Source organism: Myxine glutinosa, chromosome 11, assembly GCF_964187855.1.
Source record: "Myxine glutinosa chromosome 11, kmMyxGlut1.1, whole genome shotgun sequence".
Lineage (NCBI taxonomy): Eukaryota > Metazoa > Chordata > Myxini > Myxiniformes > Myxinidae > Myxine > Myxine glutinosa.
The window spans coordinates 105,960,004-105,984,458 of NC_136271.1; the positions used below are offsets into that span (position 1 = coordinate 105,960,004).

The window sequence follows — 24,455 nt, forward strand, 5'->3', positions numbered from 1 at the left end:
CATTGCCTGCTGCAGCTTTGGGATGGAAATTTTAATTTATTCAGCGGGCTGGCGAGAACTCACCTACTCTTCATAGAAGGACACTGTGGTATATTTAACATTCACTAACGGCAGCAGACTGGACATCCGGCTTAACGTCAAACCAAGGGACAGTACATTTTGTGATACAACACATACCATGCAATTCTCAGGTTTTGGAAAAGCATATGGAGCAACAAGAGGGCAAAGGGTACTGAGGTTATGGAACCACACCGAGGTAAACGTCTAGACCGTTTACCCAGGTGAACGTGTAGGCCTACAGAGCCATACTGAGGTATCGATCTTAAAATAAACCCTTTGTACCAATGGCTCCAACTATGACCCTTAATTAATTAAGGCTTGAGCAGTACAGTTTTGATAAAAGGCTTAATGAATAGTCAAGTCATGGTTCTGCCAAAGTGAATTAGAAATGCTGGATGGATGATCCAGCCTACTTCCCTCCAGTTGATAGTTCCAAATCTCGTCTTGCCTCAGCCTTTTATGTGCCAGACATGGTCAGAAAGGATATCAGATCATTGCTCAGTATATACAGCAGAACTAGTGTGCTATTACTGTGTTAGTAGTGGTGGTACTAATCGTGATGGCGTTTGTAGTGCTGGCAATGGAACCAAGAAGTAGCAGTTGTGGTGCAGTACTGGTAATAAGGTCAGCCAAAATGGGCCCCATTCATCCACCCCCTCCCCCCCCCTAAAAAAAATCCCTTAAAAAAAAACAACCTAAATGGAGGTTTCCGTATTTTCGTCGTCAGAAACACACATGCCTGTTTAAAGGGAATTGGGGTGTCATTCACTTATTCGTATATGCGGATTCGTTTCTTAACCCATTTGATGCAGCTGGGATGTGGGCAACACTGCTGTGGTCATTTAGGTGATTACGTCAACACTGCGATTACCATGTAAATTCGAATCGTTCCCACAGTCGTTTATTTTACGAAGGAGGGTGTCACTCTCATGTCTCATTGGCAATGCCATGCCGGGGAATCGCCCTGAGTGGTTTGGAGGGAGACACAAAATAAAGCTTCCCCCTGTGGCGGACACGAAAGCCCACTGGCGTGGTGACATCATTCCGTGCACCAAGTGGGCGGCGGCCACGCCCGAGGGGTAGGCGTGGCCTCAGGATATACACTGAGCGCGCAGCCCGGAGCGCGCGAGTGCTACAGTGACCTCTTGAGAATAAAGACTTTTGTTTAACCGCGTTGTCCGCTTCCTCCTTGGTAGCAAGTAAGCGCACGTAGCACCGCGCTTTAATTGGTGACCTCCGACGTTCTGGTCAGCCGTCGCTGACCACCCGACATGGCAACCAACGCGGTAGCAATGAAGCTCCCCGAGTTCTGGGAAGCTCAGGCGGAGATCTGGTTCCTGCAGGCTGAAGCCCAGTTCAGGCTTCGACGCATCACGGCGGACGAGACACGCTACTGCCACGTGGTTGCCTCCCTCGGGGCCGGAGCGGCCGCCCGCGTCGTGTCGGTCCTGAGGAACCCACCGGCCCACGACAGGTACGGGGCGATCAAGCGTCTCCTCCTCGCCACGTTCGGCCTCACCGTGGACGCACGGGCCGATCGCCTCTTGGACCTCCCCGAGCTCGGTGACACGCGACCGTCGGTCCGAATGGACCATATGCTGTCGCTCATGGGCGACGAAACCCCGAACGCTCTATTCCGGGCGTTGTTTCGACGCCAGCTGCCAGCACGAGTCCGCCTCGCGTTGGCCGGTTCTGCGACAACGGAACCCCGTGCGTTCGCGGCCGAGGCTGACAAGTTCTACGCGGCTTTGGACACGCGGGCGAGTTTCGGTGCGGCCGTAGCGGCTCCCGAGCCCGAACCTCCTGCGGGTGCCCACCCCTGCTCCGAGGGGCGCCTCGTGGCGGCCGCCACGCCCCGCCCACCACCACCGCGGCAACCGCGGCCTCCGGCTTTGCCGCAAACCTGGTGCCATTTCCACGCTAGGTTCGGCCACGAGGCTCGGCAATGTCGCCCGCCGTGCTCATTCCGCAGGTCGGGAAACGCCCGGGCCGGCCCTCGGTAGTGGCAGTGAGCGCCGGCCGATTAAACAGCCTCCTATACATAACGGACACCTTCTCCGGGCGCCGTTACCTGTGCGACACGGGAGCGCAGGTGAGTGTCGTTCCCGCCGGTACGTCCGACAAGCAGTCCGCGGGCCTGGGCCCCGCGCTGCTTGCTGCCAACGGTGCGCCCATTCGCACGTACGGAAAACGCTGCCTTTCTCTGCGGTTCGGAAGGCAGGTTTTCCGATGGTCGTTCATCACTGCCGACGTGCCTATGGCACTGCTCGGCGCGGACTTCTTATGTGTTAATGGATTACTGGTGGATGTAAAGCGCAGAAGGCTTGTCCAGGCTGAGACGTTCAGCTCGCTCGCGTGCGCGCTGCCCGCCTCGTTGAGTGGCTCGCCGAGCGGCTTGCTGAGCGGTTCCGTTCTGGCCAGGTTCATCTGCACGCTTCCGGCAGCGAACGAATTAGCCCGCCTCCTTGCGGGCAAAGGTGACGTCACCTGGACCGAGCAGATGGACGCGGCGTTCGTGGGCGCGAAGCTCACCTTGGCTAACGCCACCATGCTCGCGCACCCGGCGCCCGATGCACCGATCGCCCTCACCACCGACGCCTCGGACTATGCGGTGGGCGCGGTGCACGAGCAATGGGTGCGTGGAGCTTGGCAACCGCTGGCGTTCTTCAGCCGGCAGCTTCGCCCGCCCGAACGCCGGTACAGTACCTTCGACCGCGAGTTGCTCGGGCTCCACCTGGCGGACAGGCACTTCCGCCATCTGCTCGAGGGCCGTGCGTTCACGGCCTTCGTCGACCACAAGCCACTGGTGTTCGCGATGGGCAAGGTCGCCGAGCCGTGGTCGGCCCGTCAGCAGCGTCACCTCTCGGCCGTGTCCGAATACACGACGGACATCCGGCACGTCGCGGGGAAGGTCAACCCGGTGGCGGATTGCCTTTCCCGGGCCGTCGCCCACGCAGTCCACCTTGGCATCGACTATGCCCGGATGGCGGCGGACCAGGCCGCCGACCCCAACGTCCAGGCCTTGCGGACCGCCGTTACGGGCCTCCGCGTCACCGAGGTGCCGTTCAACGGCGCGGGCACGGCCCTCTGGTGCGACGTCTCCCTCGGGCGGCCCCGCCCCATCGTGCCCGCGGGCTGGCAGCGCCGGATTTTCGACTCCATCCACGGCCTGTCCCACCCGGGCACGAGGGCCTCCCAGAGGTTGATCGCCGACAAGTTTGTCTGGCATGGCCTCCGGAAGGCCGTCCGCGGCTGGGCCAGGACGTGCCTCGTGTGCCAGCGCGCGAAGGTGCACTGACACACCCAGGCCCCATTGGCCCCGTTTGCCGTGCCGGAACGTCGGTTTGACCACGTTCACGTGGACCTGGTGGGACCTCTGACCCCCTCGCGGGGTTTCACCCACGTCCTGACCATGATGGACCACACCACCCGGTGGCCGGAGGCCGTGCCTTTGGCGTCAACGACGGCGGCGGACGTCGCGCAGGCGTTCATCGCCACCTGGGTCGCCCGGTTCGGCGCCCCCTCGGACATCTCGTCCGACCGCGGCCCCCAGTTCACCTAGGAGCTCTGGGGGGCGGTCGCACGGGGGTTTGGGGTCCAGCTGCACCGCACCACGGCCTACCACCCCCAGGCTAACGGCCTGTGCGAGCAGTTCCACCGCTCGTTGAAGGCCGCGCCCCGGCCACCCTCCGCGACGGCGGCTGGGTCGACAGGCTCCCCTGGGTCCTGCTGGGCCTCCGGATGGCGCCCAAGGAGGACCTGCGCGCATCCGCGGCGGAGTTGGTCTTTGGACAACTGCTGCGGGTGCTGGGCGAGTTCCTCCCCGACCCCACGGCACCTTGGTCCGTGGCGCAGGAGCGCTGCAGGAGACCGCCCGGAGGTTCGCCCCGGTGCCGACGGCGCACCACGGGCACCCACCCACGCACGTCGCTCCGGAGCTTCGCACCGCGGAGTATGTCTTTGTCCGGCACGACGCCCACCGGACACCACTGCGGCCCCCGTACGACAGGCCTTTCCGCCTGCTGGAGACCAGGGTGAAATTCTTCACCTTGGACATCGGCGGTACTCCCGACCGCGTCTCGGTGGATCGACTCAAGCCGGCCCACCTCGACGTGGACCACCCACCGCCGGTGGCTCGGCCCTCGCGTCGGGGCCGCCCCCCGGCGGGCGGCCCCCTGGCACCGCCCAGCACCGCCGGCACGCCGCCCCCCGGTCCGGCACCCATCCCGGGTACAGCCGGGGGCATCCCAGCTGGCATCCCTGCACCCCGGACGCCGCCGGTCGCCAGAGGGCGCTTCGGCCGGGTCATCCGTTTGCCCCGCAAACTGGCCCTCCAGGCGCGCGGGAATTCTGGGGGGGCGTGTGTGGCGGACACGAAAGCCCACTGGCGTGGTGACATCATTCGGCGCACCAAGTGGGCGGCGGCCACTCCCGAGGGGTAGGCGTGGCCTCAGGATATACACTGAGCGCGCAGCCCGGAGCGCGCGAGTGCTACAGTGATCTCTTGAGAATAAAGACTCTTTTGTTTAACCGCGTTGTCCGTTTCCTCCTTGGTAGCAAGTAAGCGCGCGAAGCACCGCGCTTTACCCCAGTGTTTTATCGTCACAAACAATTATATATGAAACAAAAAAATTGAAGGAATAATTATGACAGAAAATAAAATATAATGTGAAATATATAAATAAATAGAAATAATAATAAATATAAATAAAACAATAATAATAAATTAATTAATAAATAATAATAATAAAATAATAAATAAATATAAATATAAAAAGGAATAAAAATATGTGAATCGTGCGGAAGTGACGAGTGTGAATCGTCGATGCGGAAATGACGAGTGTGAATCGTGCGGAAGTGACGGACAAACAACTTTCTCACGTGAATTCCGTTTAGATGTTTCTGTGTTTGGTTGGAAACGGCCGACGGGGAATGATGTAATCGGCATCTTTTTGATGTTCACACGATCAAATCATTCTTTCCTGACCGTACTGAACATGTATAAGAATAAGGGTAATTAATTGTATCTCTGAGGAACCGGATTACCGGAACGCCATTAAAACCAAAAAACATCATTAGGAAATTCTCTCTCTACTTTCAGTTCCACCTGAGACGAGGTCAGGGGAAAGGAATCCCCTCATCGCTCAAGCAGCATCATCGACATCATCATCCCGTTGCGAGGACGAGGAGACGCCGACTCCATGGACGTGCAGGCCGTGCTTTTACATTCTCGTCCAGGTGTATCAATCGGCACTTTTTCTTTATTCAGTGCTGACCCTTTGCCCTTACCTCCATTGGTACCTTGCTTGTAGCCATGCATTGCGGCTCGCTATGAAGTGTTTAAATCTAAAGGCCTTAATAATGACGTGCCTCTGACTGTCCCAACAGGAAAGGATGGAGAACCAACAGAGGGCAACTTTGAGTTGAGCGAAGTCGAATTGCCAAGTGTGCTCGCCGCAGGTTGTGTCGTGGTTCGCACTCTGTGTCTATCTGTTGATCCTTACATGGTACGTGGGACTCGGTGAGAGTGCAGGGAGTGGTTTGTTGGCTATCTGGTCCAGCCTGTCAGAATTCCTTTAGGCCTTTGCCCGAAACTGCGATGATTGGTTGATTTTGGGATTCGATTTGTTGAGATGCAGTGATGACGTAGAGAAATGACTGATACGATAGCCAAGAGGAAGGTGCATTCAGCACTGGGCTGTGTAGCCTGGGTTCGAATCCCGACCCAGCTATAACCTGTCACTGGTGTTTCATGTACAGGGCGAGGCATCAATGTGGACGTTGAGGTAGAGGACGAGTTCACTAGAAATGCTTGTTATCATGTCTCCATTGGTTATCCTTTCAACCCTGTCTGTCTGTCTGTGAGCAGGATATCTCAAAACGTTGTGCACGGATTTGGTGGACAGGTTGGGTATGGGGCAAGGACAAAATTATTATGTTTTGGTTCAGGTCCAAATCCAGATCTGCCCCATCGGTGGGATACAAAACGTAAACTGTTCAGCCTGGTGGAGGTTTGTGATCTACCGAGTGTCGTTCTACTTTGTAGATGTTAGATGTCCTTCGCGAGGAGGAGGCAACTTATTGTCGGAACCCTGAATGAATACCAAATTCCTGTCGTGACTGACTGCTGGGACGACGATGGATAAAAACCCATCACAGCCAAATCACACAGTACAGTCAAACCACTCAGTACAGTCAAACCATGCAACATAGTCAAACCACCCAGCACAGTCAAACCACCCAGCACAGTCAAATCATCCAGCACAGTCAAACACCCAGTACAGTCAAACCATGCAACATAGTCAAACCACCCAGCACAGTCAAACCACCCAGCACAGTCAAACCACCCAGCACAGTCAAATCATCCAGCACAGTCAAACCACCCAGCACAGTCAAACCACCCAGCACAGTCAAACCACCCAGCACAGTCAAACCACCCAGCACAGTCAAACCACCCAGCACAGTCAAACCACCCAGCACAGTCAAATCATCCAGCACAGGCAAACCACCCAGCACAGTCAAATCATCCAGCACAGTCAAACCACCCAGTACAGTCAAACCACCCAGCACAGTCAAACCATGCAACATAGTCAAACCACCCAGCACAGTCAAACCACCCAGCACAGTCAAACCACCCAGCACAGTCAAATCATCCAGCACAGTCAAACCACCCAGTACAGTCAAACCATGCAACATAGTCAAACCACCCAGCACAGTCAAACCACTCAGCACAGTCAAATCATCCAGCACAGTCAAACCACCCAGTACAGTCAAACCACCCAGTACAGTCAAACCATGCAACATAGGCAAACCACCCAGCACAGTCAAACCACCCAGCACAGTCAAATCATCCAGCACAGTCAAACCACCCAGTACAGTCAAACCATGCAACATAGTCAAACCACCCAGCACAGTCAAACCACCCAGCACAGTCAAACCACCCAGCACAGTCAAATCATCCAGCACAGTCAAACCACCCAGTACAGTCAAACCACCCAGTACAGTCAAACCATGCAACATAGGCAAACCACTCAGCACAGTCAAACCACCCAGCACAGTCAAATCACTCAGCCCAGTCAAATCACCCATCACAGTCAAACCACCCAGCACAGTCAAACCACCCAGTACAGTCAAACCATGCAACATAGGCAAACCACTCAGCACAGTCAAACCACCCAGCACAGTCAAATCACTCAGCACAGTCAAATCACCCATCACAGTCAAACCACCCAGCACAGTCAAACCACTCAGCACAGTCAAACCACCCAGCACAGTCAAATCACTCAGCACAGTCAAATCACCCATCACAGTCAAACCACCCAGCACAGTCAAACCACTCAGTACAGTCAAACCATGCAACATAGTTAAACCACTCAGCACAGTCAAACCACTCAGCACAGTCAAACCACTCAGCACAGTCAAACCACTCAGTACAGTCAAACCATGCAACATAGTTAAACCACTCAGCACAGTCAAACCACCCAGCACAGTCAAATCACTCAGCACAGTCAAATCACCCATCACAGTCAAACCACCCAGCACAGTCAAACCACTCAGTACAGTCAAACCACCCAGCACAGCCACACCACCCAGCACAGTCACACCACCCAGCACAGTCACACCACCCAGCACAGTCACACCACCCAGCACAGTCACACCACCCAGCACAGTCACACCACCCAGCACAGTCACACCACCCAGCACAGTCACACCACCCAGCACAGTCACACCACCCAGCACAGTCACACCACCCAGCAGTCACACCACCCAGCACAGTCACACCACCCAGCACAGTCACATCACCCAGCACAGTCACACTACCCAGCACAGTCACACCACCCAGCACAGTCACACCACCCATCACAGTCAAACCACCCAGCACAATCAAACCACCCAGCACAGTCAAACCACCCATCACAGTCAAACCACCCAGCACAGTCAAATCACCCATCACAGTCAAACCACCCAGCACAGTCAAACCACCATCACAGTCAAACCTCCCAGCACAGTCAAATCACCCAGCACAGTCAAACCACCCAGCACAGTCAAACCACCCAGCACAGTCAAATCACCCAGCACAGTCAAACCACCCAGCGCAGTCAAACCACCCAGCACAGTCAAACCACCCAGCACAGTCAAACCACCCAGCACAGTCAAACCACCCAGCACAGTCAAACCACCCAGCACAGTCAAAACCACTCAGTACAGTCAAACCATGCAACATAGTCAAACCACTCAGCACAGTCAAACCACCCAGCACAGTCAAACCATGCAACATAGTCAAACCACCCAGCACAGTCAAACCACTCAGTACAGTCAAACCATGCAACATAGTCAAACCACCCAGCACAGTCAAACCACCCAGCACAGGCAAACCACCCAGCACAGTCAAACCATGCAACACAGGCAAACCACCCAGCACAGTCAAACCACCCAGCACAGTCAAACCACCCAGCACAGTCAAACCATGCAACAAAGTCAATCCATCCAGCACGAACCACCCAGCGCAGTCAAATCACTCAGCAGAGTCAAACCACTCAGCACAATCAAAACATCCAGCACGAACCACCCAGCGCAGTCAAATCACCCAGCACAGTCAAACCACTCAGCACAGTCAAACCACCTAGCACAGTCAAACCACCCAGCACAGGCAAACCACCCAGCACAGTCAAATCACCCAGTACAGTCAAACCACCCATCACAGTCAAACCACCCAGTACAGTCAAACCACCCGGCACAGTCAAACCACTTGGCACAATCAAACCACTCGGCACAGTCAACCCACTCGGCAGAATCAAACCATCCGGCAGAGTCAAACCACCCATCACAGTCACACCACCCAGCACAGTCACACCACCCAGCACAGTCACACCACCCAGCACAGTCACACCACCCAGCACAGTCACACCACCCAGCACACCACCCAGCACAGTCACACCACCCAGCAGTCACACCACCCAGCACAATCACACCACCCAGCACAGTCACACCACCCAGCACAGTCACACCACCCAGCACAGTCACACCACCCATCACAGTCAAACCACCCAGCACAGTCAAACCACCCAGCACAGTCAAACCACCCAGCACAGTCAAACCACCCATCACAGTCAAACCACCCATCACAGTCAAACCACCCAGCACAGTCAAACCACCCATCACAGTCAAACCACCCATCACAGTCAAACCTCCCAGCACAGTCAAACCTCCCAGCACAGTCAAATCACCCAGCACAGTCAAACCACTCAGCACAGTCAAACCACCCAGCACAGTCAAACCACCAGCACAGTCAAACCACCCAGCACAGTCAAACCACCCAGCACAGTCAAACCACCCAGCACAGGCAAACCACCCAGCACAGTCAAACCACCCATCACAGTCAAACCACCCATCACAGTCAAACCACCCATCACAGTCAAACCACCCAGCACAGTCAAACCACCATCACAGTCAAACCTCCCAGCACAGTCAAACCACCCAGCACAGTCAAACCACCCAGCACAGTCAAATCACCCAGCACAGTCAAACCACCCAGCACAGTCAAACCACCCAGCACAGTCAAACCACCCAGCACAGTCAAACCACCCAGCACAGTCAAACCACCCAGCACAGTCAAACCACCCAGCACAGTCAAACCACCCAGCACAGTCAAACCACCCGGCACAGTCAAACCACCCGGCACAGTCAAACCACCCGGCGCAGTCAAATCACCCGGCACAGTCAAATCACCCAGCACAGTCAAATCACCCAGCACAGTCAAACCACCATCACAGTCAAACCACCCAGCACAGTCAAATCACCCATCACAGTCAAATCACCCATCACAGTCAAACCACTCAGCACAGTCAAATCACCCAGCACAGTCAAATCAACCAGCACAGTCAAATCAACCAGCACAGTCAAATCACCCAACACAGTCAAATCACCCAATTCGAGAATGGTTTATCAACATTTTTAATTTTTGGACACTTGTTTTAATGCCAATTCCAGAAATGCTTCCAATTTATTTTGAACTCAGAAGCGTGCGTGTGTATGTGTGTGTGTGTGTGTGTGTGTGTGTGTGTGTGTGTGTGTGTGTGTGTGTGTGTGTGTGTGTGTGTGTGTGTGTGTGTGTGTGTGTGTGTGTGTGTGTGTGTGTGTGTGTGTGTGCGCGTTTGTGTGTTTGTGCGTTTGTGCGTTTGTGTGTTTGTGTGTTTGTGTGTGTTTTTAAGCTTGAACTGCCAAAATCACAACAAAATAAATTAAATATGAAAATAATATTGGGAAAACTCTCCTCACCACCTCCTACAGTCAAACCACCCAACACAGTCAAACCACCCAGCACAGTCAAATCACCCAGCACAGTCAAACCACCCAACACAGTCAAACCACCAAACACAGTCAAACCACCCAGCACAGTCAAATCACCCAGCACAGTCAAATCACCCAGCACAGTCAAATCACCCAGCACAGTCAAACCACCCAGCACAGTCAAACCACCCAGCACAGTCAAACCACCCAGCACAGTCAAACCACCCAGCACAGTCAAACCACCCAGCACAGGCAAACCACCCAGCACAGTCAAACCACCCAGCACAGTCAAACCACCCAGCACAGTCAAATCACCCAGCACAGTCAAATCACCCAGCACAGTCAAACCACCCAGCACAGTCAAACCACCCAGCACAGTCAAACCACCCAGCACAGTCAAACCACCCAGCACAGTCAAACCACCCAGCACAGTCAAACCACCCAGCACAGTCAAACCACCCAGCACAGTCAAACCACTCAGCACAGTCAAACCACCCAGCACAGGCAAACCACCCAGCACAGTCAAACCACCCAGCACAGTCAAACCACCCAGCACAGTCAAACCACCCAGCACAGTCAAACCACCCAGCACAGTCAAACCACCCAGCACAGTCAAACCACCCAGCACAGTCAAACCACCCAGCACAGTCAAACCACCCAGCACAGTCAAACCACCCAACACAGTCAAACCACCCAGCACAGTCAAACCACCCAGCACAGTCAAACCACCCAGCACAGTCAAACCACCCAGCACAGTCAAACCACCCAGCACAGTCAAACCACCCAGCACAGTCAAACCACCCAGCACAGTCAAACCACCCAGCACAGTCAAACCACCCAGCACAGTCAAACCACCCAGCACAGTCAAACCACCCAGCACAGGCAAACCACCCAGCACAGTCAAACCACCCAGCACAGTCAAACCACCCAGCACAGTCAAACCACCCAGCACAGTCAAACCACCCAGCACAGTCAAACCACCCAGCACAGTCAAATCACCAGCACAGTCAAATCACCCAGCACAGTCAAATCACCCAGCACAGTCAAATCACCCAGCACAGTCAAATCACCCAGCACAGTCAAATCACCCAGCACAGTCAAACCACTCAGCACAACCAAACCAGTCAGCATAACCAAATCACACAGTGTAATAAAACCACCCACCATAACCCTTGCCAAGAGGTACCTTCTGCAAAACCGATTCTCTACCAAGATTATGTTATGATCATGATGATGGTGGTAATAGTGCTGAGTTGGCGACATTTTTCTGGTTTGATGGGCAGAATGACCCTTCTCTGTTTTACTTTCCATGTATTTGCTTGTTGAAATAAAAAACAAATGGATAATATATAATTTTTTCGGAGTGGAAGTTGAATAAACATTTTGCAACATTGTAATTTAAGGAAATGATGTAGTGCTTATTTCCTTTTGTTTTGTTGCCCATGGCTTCCTCAGCGTTGCCGGATGAATGCAGATACAGGGACGGATTACCTGAGATCCTGGGAGCTTGGCAAAGCTATTGAGGGGGGAGGTGTAGGGCTGATAGAGCAGAGTAAGTTTCAAGGTTTTGTCCCCGGTGACATCGTGTGCTCTTTTAGCTGGCCCTGGCAGTTGCGTTCTACCCTGCCTGGTGCTTCACTCAACAAGGTGAGCTTACCTGGAAGCTGTATTCTTCATACCATTTTCGAGAATGGTTTATCAACATTTTAAATTTTTGGACACTTGTTTTAATGCCAATTCCAGAAATGCTTCCAATTTATTTTGAACTCAGAAGCGTGTGTGTGTGTGTGTTTGTGTGTTTGTGTGTGTTTCTAAGCTTGAACTGCCAATATCACAACAAAATAAATTAAATATGAAAATAATATTGGGAAAACTCTCCTCACTTCCTCGACATGGCCGATTTATATGGGGGTTGCTACAGGAGGTGTTGGAATACTCCTGAGTAAAAAGGCTCTTCAACGTCTTACAATCGTTGACTCCTTTAATGAAAGAATACGTATTGTAATTTTCTTAGGGAACCCAGCAATGACAATTATTGCCACCTACTGTCACATAACTGTTGAAGATGAGAACGCAGCACAAGCACTCTACAATAACCTGATAAGGGCCATTAAAAAGGTCCCTGCTCACAACATGTTCATTATAGCAATGCACGAGTTACATTGGAAGATACTCGTTTTTCCTTTTCATGACGTGCCAAATTGCATTGGGCAATTCCTCGTCGGCCTTACACCTGGAAAGGGGCTTCAAATTGTTACCACTCGGTTCCGAAAGAATGAAGGAAAGCGTCGAAAGAAGCAACTAGACGATGTCCTCGTTCACAAAAAATGGAGAAAGCGGAGAAAGAAATTGTGTGGACGTGAACGGTGTGAAGTGAAGTTGAGAAATCGTGTGAAAGATGCTGAACCGTGTAAAAATTTCACTACTATTGGAACAGACCATCGTATAGTTACTTCATCTGTCATGAAGTGTACAGTCAAACAGTCAAATGTACAGTCAAACTCCCCCCAAGCCCTCTCCCTCCCACACTTCTCCCTGCTCTCAAATGTTGTGGTTGTGTGCTTCCCCTTCTCTCCCCATCTTGTCTTCCGCTCCCTCTTTTTGTATATTTTGTTTGTCTGGTTGATTTGTTTGTGAAATAAATGTTAGCTCTTCCACGAGCCTAGATTCAGTATACAAAAAAAACAACAAAAAAAAAACATAGCCTGGGGAAGAGTAAAACTCCGCTGAGGAAAAAACAATTGGATTGTGGCAAATGCAGAATTGCAGAAGGAATATGCTGTCGAAATCCATACCCAGTTTCAGTGTCTTCTCGAAGATATGGAAGAAACAGCAACAGTAAGATGCGACCATTTTATCTAAGCTAACCAACAACCAGCAATGGAATTTATATCAAAAACAAAGAAGGTGAAGAAGAATGATCTTTCTAAAAATCCTAATTATGAAGCTTATCAATGGCAATGTTTGGCAAGATAAAATGCGAAACAATTTCATGAAGCTTATCCATGTGATGCAAAGCACTGCAACTGCTTCAAATGTGAACAGGCGAAAAAGGCCTTAAGAAAAAAGTACAACGATGACTGGGAGAACGACCACAGCAAGTGACTTGAAGTAAAGAAACCACACAGTAACTGCAAGCATGAAAGGAGTTGGTGCCTCAAACATCATTAACGGAAGAAAGGCTTCACAAGGATGTTGTATTTAAGGAAGTGTCCGTGTGGAAAGGACGAAGAACTGGTTCACTCATTTTCAGAATCTTCAGGCAGTCCACTGATGATAGAGGATGAGCAGGTGTCTTCGAGCACCAAGCACATCTAACGTGTGTTTGAACACCTAGCCATCAAGATGGGTCAGTTCGACATTGAAGAATCCTACTATTGATTTGCGATTAGTCACCGGCTTTGACACCAAAACAAATTTTTATTACGGACTCTCGGCATCAAAAAGCTACACATATCAAACAAACAGTTTCAAATGGAGAACCTCGCCGCCATTAGAGCATTTAAATTGTATCAGATGCGCCAATAAATGTGAATTGTTGCTCTTAGTTTGTCGGTTCGATGGCAGAAGACGCCATTTGCATTTTTGCTGCCTTAATCCATACCCCGTTTAGGATCCCTCGCTGGCACGGGGCAACTTGCTCGTATAACCAAGTTGCTAGTATAACAAAACAATGGTGTCTTTAGCGGAAGGAGAGAGTCGTGGCGAAGCCGGTATACGACCAGACCAGAACTTCTTAAACTGTGTAACGTTGATGCTGTCATTCTCGACTTTTGTAATGCAGCACTAATGGGAGAAGATCATCAACCATCATCGCCTTCATAGTTCCTTTGGCTTCAACTGTGCTTCCCATTAGTTACCGTTTCATGTTCACGTCCAGGTTGATCCTGCCATTGTTGGAGGCCACCTCTCTCACTTCCTGGGTGCTGTAGGAATGCCTGGCCTGACTGCTTTCTTGGGAATCAGAGAGAAGGGTCACATTCGCCAAAATGCGAATCAGACTGTGCTGGTCAGTGGGGCTGCTGGAGCGTGTGGCCACCTGGCTGGTCAGGTGAGGGCACAAACGATATTATTACGCAACGCCTGTTGAAGTTTAATTGTTTTGAAACAATTGCATTATCGACTTTAAATGTTAATTTATGTGGTGTTCAAATCTCGAATCCTAAAAGAGTCCAGATGGTAATTGAAGAATGATTGATTTACTTATTTAGTGGGGATTGTGGGTTGGTCAGGGAGGTATGAACTTGATTTTGTATTATTGTTGACAAAGAAATGCGGCATCTGCACAATAAGTCTTATTCTATTGTAAAAGTCATGTGTTTAAACTACAGATCGCGCGATTGGATGGTGCCACCACTGTGGTTGGAATTTGCGGCTCAGAAGAGAAGTGCCGTGTACTAGTCGAGGAGCTCGGGTTTGACGGTGCCATTAACTACAAGAAGAAGAATGTAGAAGCTGAATTGCAGTCGTGTTGTCCTCGTGGTATCGATGTCTACTTCGACAATGTTGGTGGTGACATCAGCAACTCGGTCATTAGACAGGTGAACACATCAGCCATTCTCCTTGCTTCTATTGCTGCCATAACCCGTGGAATCGTGCATCAACAATTCTTTTTTTGTTACACATGGTCGAGGCTCATGGAAGAGGTGGAACAGAATGGAAAGGGGGAAACATCAACAACAGTAGAAGTGAGAGTAAGATCAAGGGGAGGGGGAGAAGGATACACGGGGGTGAATAAGCTGCACACAAACTGAATGAAACACAGCAAGAAGAGGAAAGGGGGAAAGGTGAGGATGAAACAGAAAAGGAACAAATGAACCGACACGTAACAAACAAAAAGTTGGTGTTGTCTCCAGCTGTGGCCCTGCTGTCAGTTTGTCACCTCGCTCTTCCATGAGCCTCGCTCTTGTACTTAGAAAAATGTGCCTCAGATTGTGAAAGATTGAATACCAGCTTCATTGAGACAATTTTGCTTTGAACAGTCTGAAGTAGCGTTGTGGAGGGTCTGGCATAAGGCTGGACCATTTACAAAGCTGTCCAATTAGGCAATGTTCACCAAACAGAGATCTTCCTTCCTGTAAGGGTAGTTAGCCTCGCTTGGCCTCCACCTTGCCTTCTGCATGGCCGATCATGCAGGCCATGGCTAATTATTATTCTCACTATTTCTGCTGACACTGTGACTAACTTCATGAGCCACACCTACCTGCCATTAGGTGACACCTCGCTTCAGCACACCAATCGCTTTATCATACTCATATTCACTTAAAAGTCATTTTTGGGGCACAAGAACACCTGCTGCCACCGGGAGTGGAATATGATGTCAATATCTGCTCCCTGTTCGTGGTCCTTCTTCATGTGACGGACAGATGGACACATCTCTTTTCATTAATAGTGGCACCCGTTTCCTCCTGGACTGACATATGATATCGATACTCCCTGTTAAGGTCCTGTTTCTTCTTCATGTGACGGACAGATGGACACATTTCCTTTTATTATTGATGACACCCGTTCTACCTGGGAGCAAAATATGGTATCAGTACCCGCTCCCTCTAGCAGGGTCAGTGGTTAAACCACTTGGACTATTCTCCATGTATAGGTGAATATAACAAGTCATTTCCCTATTCTTGCCTAATGAGAGAGTGGTGAGGGAAGGAAAGGGAGAGGGACTCTCTTGTGCCATTGGCTCGACCCTGGGTATCCCGAGCACATATGCAAAACGTGATGGAGATTAGCCCAGTTGCTTTCAATTCCATAATGATCAGACGTACATACATACAGTACATACACTCATACGTATGTACATCTTGTACATACGTACATATATCCATACATACATACGGTCGCGTAAGACAGCCTCCATTAACCTGGGTCGTATGTGCCGTGATCCTTTATCCATGAACTGTCAAAAGGTTTCTAGCTAAACTGCGTTCAATCGAACTCATCTACAACTTTACCATTCTCTAAGGTCACCCAAATGAACCGAGTGTTGGTTAAATGTTTAAGGTAGTTGGTTTAAGATCTTAAGGTCTTGATTTCAAACCCCTTTTGTGCCGTTGAAAAAATAACACCAGGTGGGTTGACTCAGCTGGTCATCCTTCCGAGGGCATCAAAATGAGTAACAGCTTACTGGGGTAATAAGCCATTCGAGTATCCTGCGTCAGAATGACGGCCCATCCAGGATTGGATTCCTTAGCCAATGAAACTGCTTCAGCAGCCATATGAGCCTCACGGTGTGAAAGGAATGGTTATGCACTGGAGGTAGAAGAATGGAAAGCATTTCTTTCCTTTATAAAGATTTATTAGGCGTACAGGCGAAAGGTGTAAGTGCAAAATGGAACAAACCAAGCAAGTCAACAGACACGAGCAGGGAGAAGGGAATATGAAACTTGTATACAGGGAGATAAATAAAACCTAATTCCCTATATGGTGCCTCACAATACACTGTTACTGACAATGGGGAAGGCGACGACTTCCCAATGGCGCGATGCTGAATGGTGTACAGGGTGATGGTGCAGTTCCCGAACAAGAACGATGCAGTGGATGTGAGGGATTGTGAGGCGGTGACAACGTCTCCAGACAGCAGTCCTCCCTTTCCAGACGACAAAGCAGACCCCGGACGAAGTGCGAAAGAGAGAGGAAGAAAACGATGTTCTTTGTCCAAAGCATCCCACTTCAATTTTACTTGCATGTGCAGACCCAGCGCTCATGGATGCTCAGTACTTTTCCACTGAGCTTTTGCATGGCAGGTCCTCTGGCCCGCCCTCCGTACTCTGGGACCGCCTTCACCTTTGGCGAGTTCAGTGATTGGCTGCCTGTTGCTTGTGGGAGGTGCCATCCTCCTGGCCAACCAGCCCCATGGGGTTATCCCAATAAAATGTCCTTCTGCCCTCTTCTGTGCCCTACAGCACATCTCACTGCCATGGCTTGTGGTGTGCCAGCCAAGCAATTCATAACGGTCCTTTTAAAGCACATAGCGCTTTCCTACTGCCTTTTTGTGGCCGCGAGTCCTCACTTAGCCCTGCCCGGGGGGGAAGGGGGGGGGGGGGGTCGGGTTGCCCACCAAAATAGGTATTGTGTGTGTGTGTGTGTGTGTGTGTGTGTGTGTGTGTGTGTGTGTGTGTGTGTGTGTGTGTGTGTGCGCGCGTGCGTGAACATGATATCTATAAGAAATTCACTTCAATTTGCCTCAAATTGTTTTAACAAGTTACTCATCATTCCTCTTACTAGATGAACGAAGGTGGGCACATCGTGTTATGTGGACAGATATCTCAGTACAACAAGGATGTACCATATCCTCCTCCACTGCCCAATGACATTGAGCAGGTTCTGCATCAGAGGAACATTACTCGGTACGTCTCATAAAACAATTATTTGAGTATGGGGTGTAGTCCAGTAGATATGTGTTAGCGTTCATCACACTTAGTACAGAGTTACATTGTGGTCCTTAGAAGATACCACCCTCATCTCGGAGAGAGATATATTCTGAGGTCAACCAAGCAACCATATTCAAAATGGCCACCAGAAATCAATGGGTGGGATGAGTACAGTAATTATTCATTATTTGGCAATGTCATGGCTTATAATGTGCTGTTTTCTTCCAGGAAATTGATATAAATGCTCGGCAATGCAATATAATACTTGAATAGTTTTGTTTGGGATATTAAACCCATTGGGATTTGGGATTAAAATTGGGATTTGGGATATTTTCCCGGTGTGTACCCCGGTTGGAATAGGTACGCCGTATCCCTGCGCATCGTAAGAGGCGACTAAGGGTTGGCGCCAGGAAGGGCATCCGGCCATAAAAACATTGCCTCAAACAGGGAACCATGATTGTCATGGGGCCCGCAAGGCCAACCCCTGCTCTAGCGGGGAAAATGGCCTTAAAACGATCATTCATTAAACCCAAAAATGTGTTGTAATGCATGCAGTGATATTTTATTGGTGCTTTGGGCTGTATTTACTAAATGTTGTGAAAAATGTTACGGATATGGCTGAAGGGTTAATTGTGGAATAGATTCTACTAGTTATTTCCTGAGTACATGATTTGCATAAGTGTACATAATAATTGGATGGAGAAAATTTTGTCATGGGGACCGCAAGGCTAACCCCCGCTCTCGCAGGGAAAATGGCCTTAAAATGCATGTTGTTGTGTTGTGTTGTACGTAATAATTGGATGACAAGGCAGTGTCGAGTATTTATTTCAGGAGGCCTCTCGTTTTCTCTCCCAACATGTTTGTGTTTCAACCCACATTTCTCCACCTTTGTATATTATATGGGTTTCCCCATTGTGATCTGCCTTTTTGTGTTTTCATTTCGTAAACAGCACTGAGGATGTGACTAAGCTGGGAGATTCCATTACTTTTGGGAAATTCCATCATGCGTCCCCAGTGGGACTAATGCATGATTGGAAAATTACCATCCTCTCCAGCCAATGAGCACGAGGCCAGGGAGTCAACGTGCCACCCTGGAGAGGAGTTGATAAAAAGAGGACATGCACGGCACAGCTCGCTCATTGCTTCCAGCGCCCACTTCAGCCCTTGTTCCTTGTTGCCGCGGTCCTCTTGTCCAGGTTCTTTGAGCGTTGGTGCCATTCTGTGGGATGTCCTCTGGCCATCTGGTTCGTGCCCAGAGGGTCGCTGGCAACGACGACTATTTCGACCACTGTCTCTTTTCACCTTCCCAGTGATCGTTGGGCAGACAGGCCTTCAAGCACGTGCCGTGGAGAGTCTCGGCACCAAAATCAGGAGCGAGCAGAAACACGCGCACCTGTCTCTGTCTGTCTGTCTCTCGCTTTCTGTCCTGTGAACCCCAGTGCATGTGAGTTAAGGACATAAATAAATAAGTGTGATGTTGGAACTGTGGGTGCGAGGGGTTATGTTTATTTATTGTACAGACTGTGATGGCAGTTAGCGGCCATGTTTTCTCTCCTTTCTACCACCGCTGCTATTTATTGTGGCTAATAAATTCTTGCTTATGAGGATCTGCACACTGTGGCCATTCATGGGGTGCAGAACTCTCCCAGCACATATAATTAATTGGCACTATAAACCAGCACGCATGTCAATACAGGACTTTCAAAATGATGTATGAATGCTAAACGAGGCCTTTTGCGCATGTACTGTGTGTGTGTTTACACTGACTTGGTTTGGCTTGCCGCGCACTTTTTACCGACTAGTGCGAAAGCTAGTGCAAAATCTGTAACTCAAATCGTCTCTTTAACATAATTTCCAGCATTTAACGAAAGATTGGAAATTTCAAAATGGTGAACCATAATTGTTCTGTTCCTAAATGCAAATTGGAGTCATGGATGTATGGGAAATACAAGAAATATCCGTGGATGAGGGGTGTCTTGTTCGTACCATTTCCTGTTTATACAGGCCAGCAGTGAGGGTGTATGTAACACATGCACACACACACACATATGCTTCTCCTTTTATCAATAGATGCAAAAATCGAGTATAATTTCTCTTGTGGCCCTGGAACCAAACCAAATATATATAAATATTTATAATGGTCCTCATTGAGTGGTGAGTGAGTGGTGAAGGTGGGAGTGCATCAGGGGTCAGTACTAAGTCCACTACTATTTGTAGCTGTGATGGAGGTGCTGGCTCGGAACGTAAAGGAGGGTTTACTGTGGGAGTTGTTGTATGCAGATGATCTGGTGTTGATGACGGAAAGTATGGATGGACTGAAGGAAAAGATGAACAAGTGGAAGGAATGTATGGAGACAAAAGGTCTGAAGGTGAATATCGAAAAAACGAAGGTGATGGCAAGTGGTAAAGCATGTGGTGAGGTGAAAAGAACTGGGAAGTGGTCGTGTGCTGTGTGCAGGAAGGGTGTCGGAGTGAATTCCATTCAATGTCAATGTGCGCTGAGTGGGTTCATCAAAAATGTAATGGTTTGAGAGGGTCATTAACCAGTGTTGCACCTTGCACCGGGGGGGGGGGGGGGGGGGGGTCGGGCAGAATGTGTTGTCCACGGGCCCACCTCGTCGGGAGTTTTTGCAGTACGGGTTGCAAGATGTAAACTTTTTGGGCAAGTTGATCAAAAAATTCTCCACATCTTTTGTTGTGCAGAGGCACACCCCTTTCTCCCAGGTATTTTTCTCCCAAGTGTTTTCAGCTTCTTTTAGAAGCTTTGTGGGGCATTGTATGTTGCAATCCTTATCTAGCACACCTGATATTCGTCCGGCCTCCCCGATGAACCTCGGTGCTACGGGGTTTCTGCACATGCACACCGAGCATCCTGGGGCAGGTTACATTATTTCAAAAGTCCCGCATTGGAACGTAGTACCTTAAGTTTCCATCAAAACGCGGGGAAAGGGAAGAGAAGCTATCAGTCACTGACTGCACATTGAACTGGGATCAATGCCAAAGAGGCAAACCTTGATGTTATAAATGTGTTCAAGTAATGTTACAATGTTATAACTCTGTTGTAGCACTGTTGCCCCTGTTTGGTGAAATTGTGGGTCGAAGACTGGGGGAAAGGGAAGAGAAGCTATTGTGGATATATTTTAATTTCTCCATTGAAATATTTCTTGATTGAAGGGATAAACACCATCATACTCATACAGAACACTGTATTACACCGGTGTGATTGATGCATGTTGATAATCATGCGATTGCACCATCCATCTGAGGTGTAGACTCGCAAGGATGAAGTAAACTTTGTCCATGTCATTTGAATTTTAATATCAGAAATATTTGGAGGGACCTATTGATAACATGGAAGTTTTCCAAGACAACTTATCAGAATTGTTCACTTGTTTGCAGCGAACGATTTCTGGTGCTTCATTACCAAGAGAGATTTGCAGAAAGTATAGCCCAGCTTGCTGCCTGGTTGACTGATGGAAAGTTAAAGGTGAGCAAATAATTAGCACGGATTGCCCTGTTCGACATGCCCGATTGACAACTCCCCAGTGTTTTTAACCTGCCCGAATAACAACCCCCCCCCCCCCCCCCCCCCAGTGTATTACCGTGAATCCATTCTCGTGACAGAATGAATTAAATGATTTGTAAATTTGTATGAACTGGAGAGAGAGATTTCTTCAGATTAAGTCGTGAAATCGGTGTATCCACTTTTTTCACTTCAGGTTCGTGAAACTGTGGTACACGGTCTCAGTAAAGCTGGAGGTAAGAAAGTTTGTGTACATCTTTAAAACCACCACCTTCACCATTCACTTTTGTGCTGTCACAGCAACCACCAAATTATCTATTATATAACTCGTAAAAAGCCCGTCAAAAATGACGGGTTGCAAGTTTATTCGACGGTGCAGCCTCGTGAGCGTGCCAAAGTCTGAAGCCTGGGCCTATTGTGTGTTTATATCTTCTTTATCTATTAGACATTATACGGATGTAAATGAACATTTATTTTTCTCTGGACGCGTTGCACATCACGTTCAGCAAATTTCACCTCCCCCGCCTTGTATTTTTTTTAACGTTTCTGTACACCGCCCTTGAGGCTCAGTTTGCAAGCCACCATCTACAATTCCAATAGAAGAGACATAATTACTCTTTTATGGAAAATGTTTTCCCGAGTTTGTTTAATCCTCAAAAATTGACCTCGGTGAACACACATTCGTGTTAAAAAGATTGGCCTTTAAAACCTACCCTTATAAAGAGAGACAGACATCTGCGCAAACACGCAAGCAGCATTGTGTTTTATATGGCAGAGGCCGAGTCAGGTTTTTTTTTTTTTTGAACAAATCGTTTACATGCTTGCCAATTGACTTCATGTCCGAGACTTGAACAATACATCACTCATGTTATGGACCTTCACTTTGTGTGATTGACCATGAAGAGGGTATTGTGGATGACCCCAAAAATGCTTCAGGAGGGCTGACACATCTTGCTTCCAGAAACTGGTATATTTCACCATGTGTGACATCATCACATTAAACAACTTCAATGTTGGCGCAATCATTGCCCTTGTACTTGAATAAGTATTTGACATTCTTCACAGACATGCAAGCTTCCAAATTGATGTGTACCACGAAATTTCCAAGACTGCCGCGGATTGTAAGGCACTATCCAGTTGTCCAGCTGATGACGTGCAACTCTGATAATAGAACCTTTTTCTCGCCTACTGTAGCATGTGTAACTTTCATGCGTTGGAACAGTCTGTTCACAATTTTTTTTGGGGGTAACCCTTCAAGCATTGTCCATGTTCCATACAAACCGCACCAGGCTTGAGAGCACCACGTGGTCCATAAACCATGCATGATTGAACAACATTGTGGTGAAATATGATGTAATGTCTCGAGCTGGAGGAGAAGGTTCGGTCGAAGGACCGACCTTGAGGGAGCTTATAGAAGACCGGACTGCTCGGAGCTCGGTCTCGTGGCAATTCTGTTACCTTCGTGCCAAGAGACTATCGGGATACACAGGTACGTAATTGCTTGCTCGCCAAGCACCCTGAGGCCGACATCTCCTTGGAGAGTGCTTCCGCACGGTCGGACACCCGCCAGGATGAATCGCTAGTTGCGAGCTCGGACGCAGAGGAGAACGAACCTATAACTATGGCTGTGGTGCAAGGACGACGGCAAAATGTTATTTTTGCGTCAATAGGCGATATCTGAGGTCCCTTTGTCCAGCGAGAGGCGCATTGTGCATACTTTTGGCCATGTAGTGTACAAGGGAATCAAACATCAGATGCATCACGAATTTTGCTTGACTAATCCCACATGTGAGCAATGTGGGAGGCCTCACTTTGGAAATTCAATAACGTGTATGCAGGCAACATGAAGGCAGAGAACATGCCTATCTGTGACATCCTTGAGAAGTTCTTACGAGAGTTACTTGAACACTCGAGCCACCAGACCTTGTCTGTCCTGTGGTTGCTGATTGGGTTTTAAATTTGCCGTTATCTCTGGAAGCCTTGGATTGCATTGTAATTGTAAAAGTGAGAAAAGAACAAACTTTCCATATTTACAGACTATAGCTATTGCATCCTGATAATTATGTTGCGTAGCCCATGGACTACCTGTACACGATGATGGCAGAACAGCAGCTCTCCCTGGTGCCAAATATTGAGCAGCACTTTGTTTCTGAACATGATCCATTATACCTTTGCAGAGGTCAACATGTAAGGTCAACAAATGGATATAAACTTGTCAAGGTCCATAATGTGGCTGATGTATTGTCCAAACTTGTGTATATACCCTATTTGTGACATGTTTGTGTGCTCACTTTTACTCCTTCAACTTGTTTTTAATGTGGATTTTTCCACGGATATCGCAAGTTTCCTTTATTTCTGGATCTATATTTTCAGAGGAATATACCCCAACCCTTATGTTTCCTCTATAGCTGCCTTTGTGTCGATGATGCGAGGAGGGAACATCGGCAAACAAATCGTCACCATTGCTGACCTGTGATTGTCTTCCTTGCGTTGTTCGCACTCATGTCCCTATCTGGTTCATTTACCTGTGGTACAGGTGCTAAAGTGTTCCTCGAATACACTCGAAGCAGCACGACGTGTGTGTTCAACTTGCTACTGCCTTAACCAAGCACTTCAGGGCTATTGCATACATGCTTCTGACCTTACCATGTTTGAAAACGCAGGTATTGTATTCACGTGGTTGAATGTCTTGAACATTTCACATTATACCACAAGCTTGTGCAGTTGTACCAATTCCAAATACTGCGCACAATCGTACATCCACATGATGTACTTGCACAAATGAATTGATTGTCGTATCTTTATTCTGTCCAATAAATACGAAAATAAATCAAATGTTCCTGAAAGCATGAATAAAGGTTTGGCGCATGTGTTTGTTTGGCGCATGTGTTTGTTTGGCGCATGTGTTTGTTTGGCGCATGTGTTTGTTTGGCGCATGTGTTTGTTTGGCGGATGTGCTGGTTTGGCGGATGTGTTTGTGTTTGTTTGGCGGATGTGTTTGTTTGGCACATGTGTTAGTTTGGCGGATGTGTTAGTTTGGTGGATGTGTTAGTTTGGCGCATGTGTTAGTTTGGCGGATGTGTTAGTTTGGCACATGTGTTAGTTTGGCGGATGTGTTAGTTTGGTGGATGTGTTTGTTTGGCACATGTGTTAGTTTGGCGGATGTGTTTGTTTGGGGGATGTGTTAGTTTGGCGCATGTGTTAGTTTG

The 24,455-nt window shown here is 49.1% G+C and overlaps 3 protein-coding genes across 5 annotated transcripts; all 3 read left to right on the forward strand.

The window, feature by feature from the left end:
* The first annotated feature begins 4,870 nt into the window (after positions 1-4,870).
* PTGR2 (prostaglandin reductase 2) lies at positions 4,871-24,120 on the forward strand. 3 transcript variants are annotated; one of them, XM_078786958.1, is made up of 10 exons: positions 4,871-4,941; positions 5,162-5,298; positions 5,449-5,567; positions 11,806-11,997; positions 14,231-14,401; positions 14,682-14,891; positions 17,578-17,699; positions 21,123-21,210; positions 21,443-21,482; positions 23,655-24,120. In XM_078786958.1, exons 2-10 carry the CDS (start codon positions 5,262-5,264, stop codon positions 23,720-23,722), a joined length of 1,047 nt encoding a protein of 348 aa, XP_078643084.1. In that variant the 5' UTR covers positions 4,871-4,941; positions 5,162-5,261; the 3' UTR covers positions 23,723-24,120. The 3 variants fall into 3 exon arrangements, with proteins under 3 accessions (XP_078643084.1, XP_078643083.1, XP_078643085.1); XM_078786957.1 differs by having other exon boundaries at positions 4,890-5,073; XM_078786959.1 differs by having other exon boundaries at positions 4,903-4,997.
* LOC144888278 (uncharacterized) lies at positions 8,528-9,961 on the forward strand (the record flags this gene model as incomplete). Its single annotated transcript, XM_078765925.1, has 1 exon — positions 8,528-9,961. A coding segment is annotated over exon 1 (1,434 nt), but the record flags the coding sequence as incomplete, so codon positions are not given.
* On the forward strand, positions 9,974-11,621 carry LOC144894322 (uncharacterized). The gene has a single exon (XM_078786956.1). The coding sequence runs from the start codon at positions 10,038-10,040 to the stop codon at positions 11,481-11,483; it is 1,446 nt and encodes a 481-aa protein (XP_078643082.1). The 5' UTR covers positions 9,974-10,037; the 3' UTR covers positions 11,484-11,621.
* Positions 24,121-24,455: the final 335 nt, after the last annotated feature.

Excerpts from the sequence above, each read along its gene's own strand:
- PTGR2 (XM_078786958.1), top strand. The coding sequence starts at position 5,262 with ATGGACGTGCAGGCCGTGCTTTTACATTCTCGTCCAG. Across the intron at positions 11,998-14,230 it reads CTGGTGCTTCACTCAACAAG|GTTGATCCTGCCATTGTTGG; the intron begins GTGAGCTTACCT and ends GTTCACGTCCAG. Across the intron at positions 21,211-21,442 it reads TGACTGATGGAAAGTTAAAG|GTTCGTGAAACTGTGGTACA; the intron begins GTGAGCAAATAA and ends TTTTCACTTCAG.
- LOC144894322 (XM_078786956.1), top strand. The coding sequence starts at position 10,038 with ATGCCAATTCCAGAAATGCTTCCAATTTATTTTGAACTCAGAAGCGTG.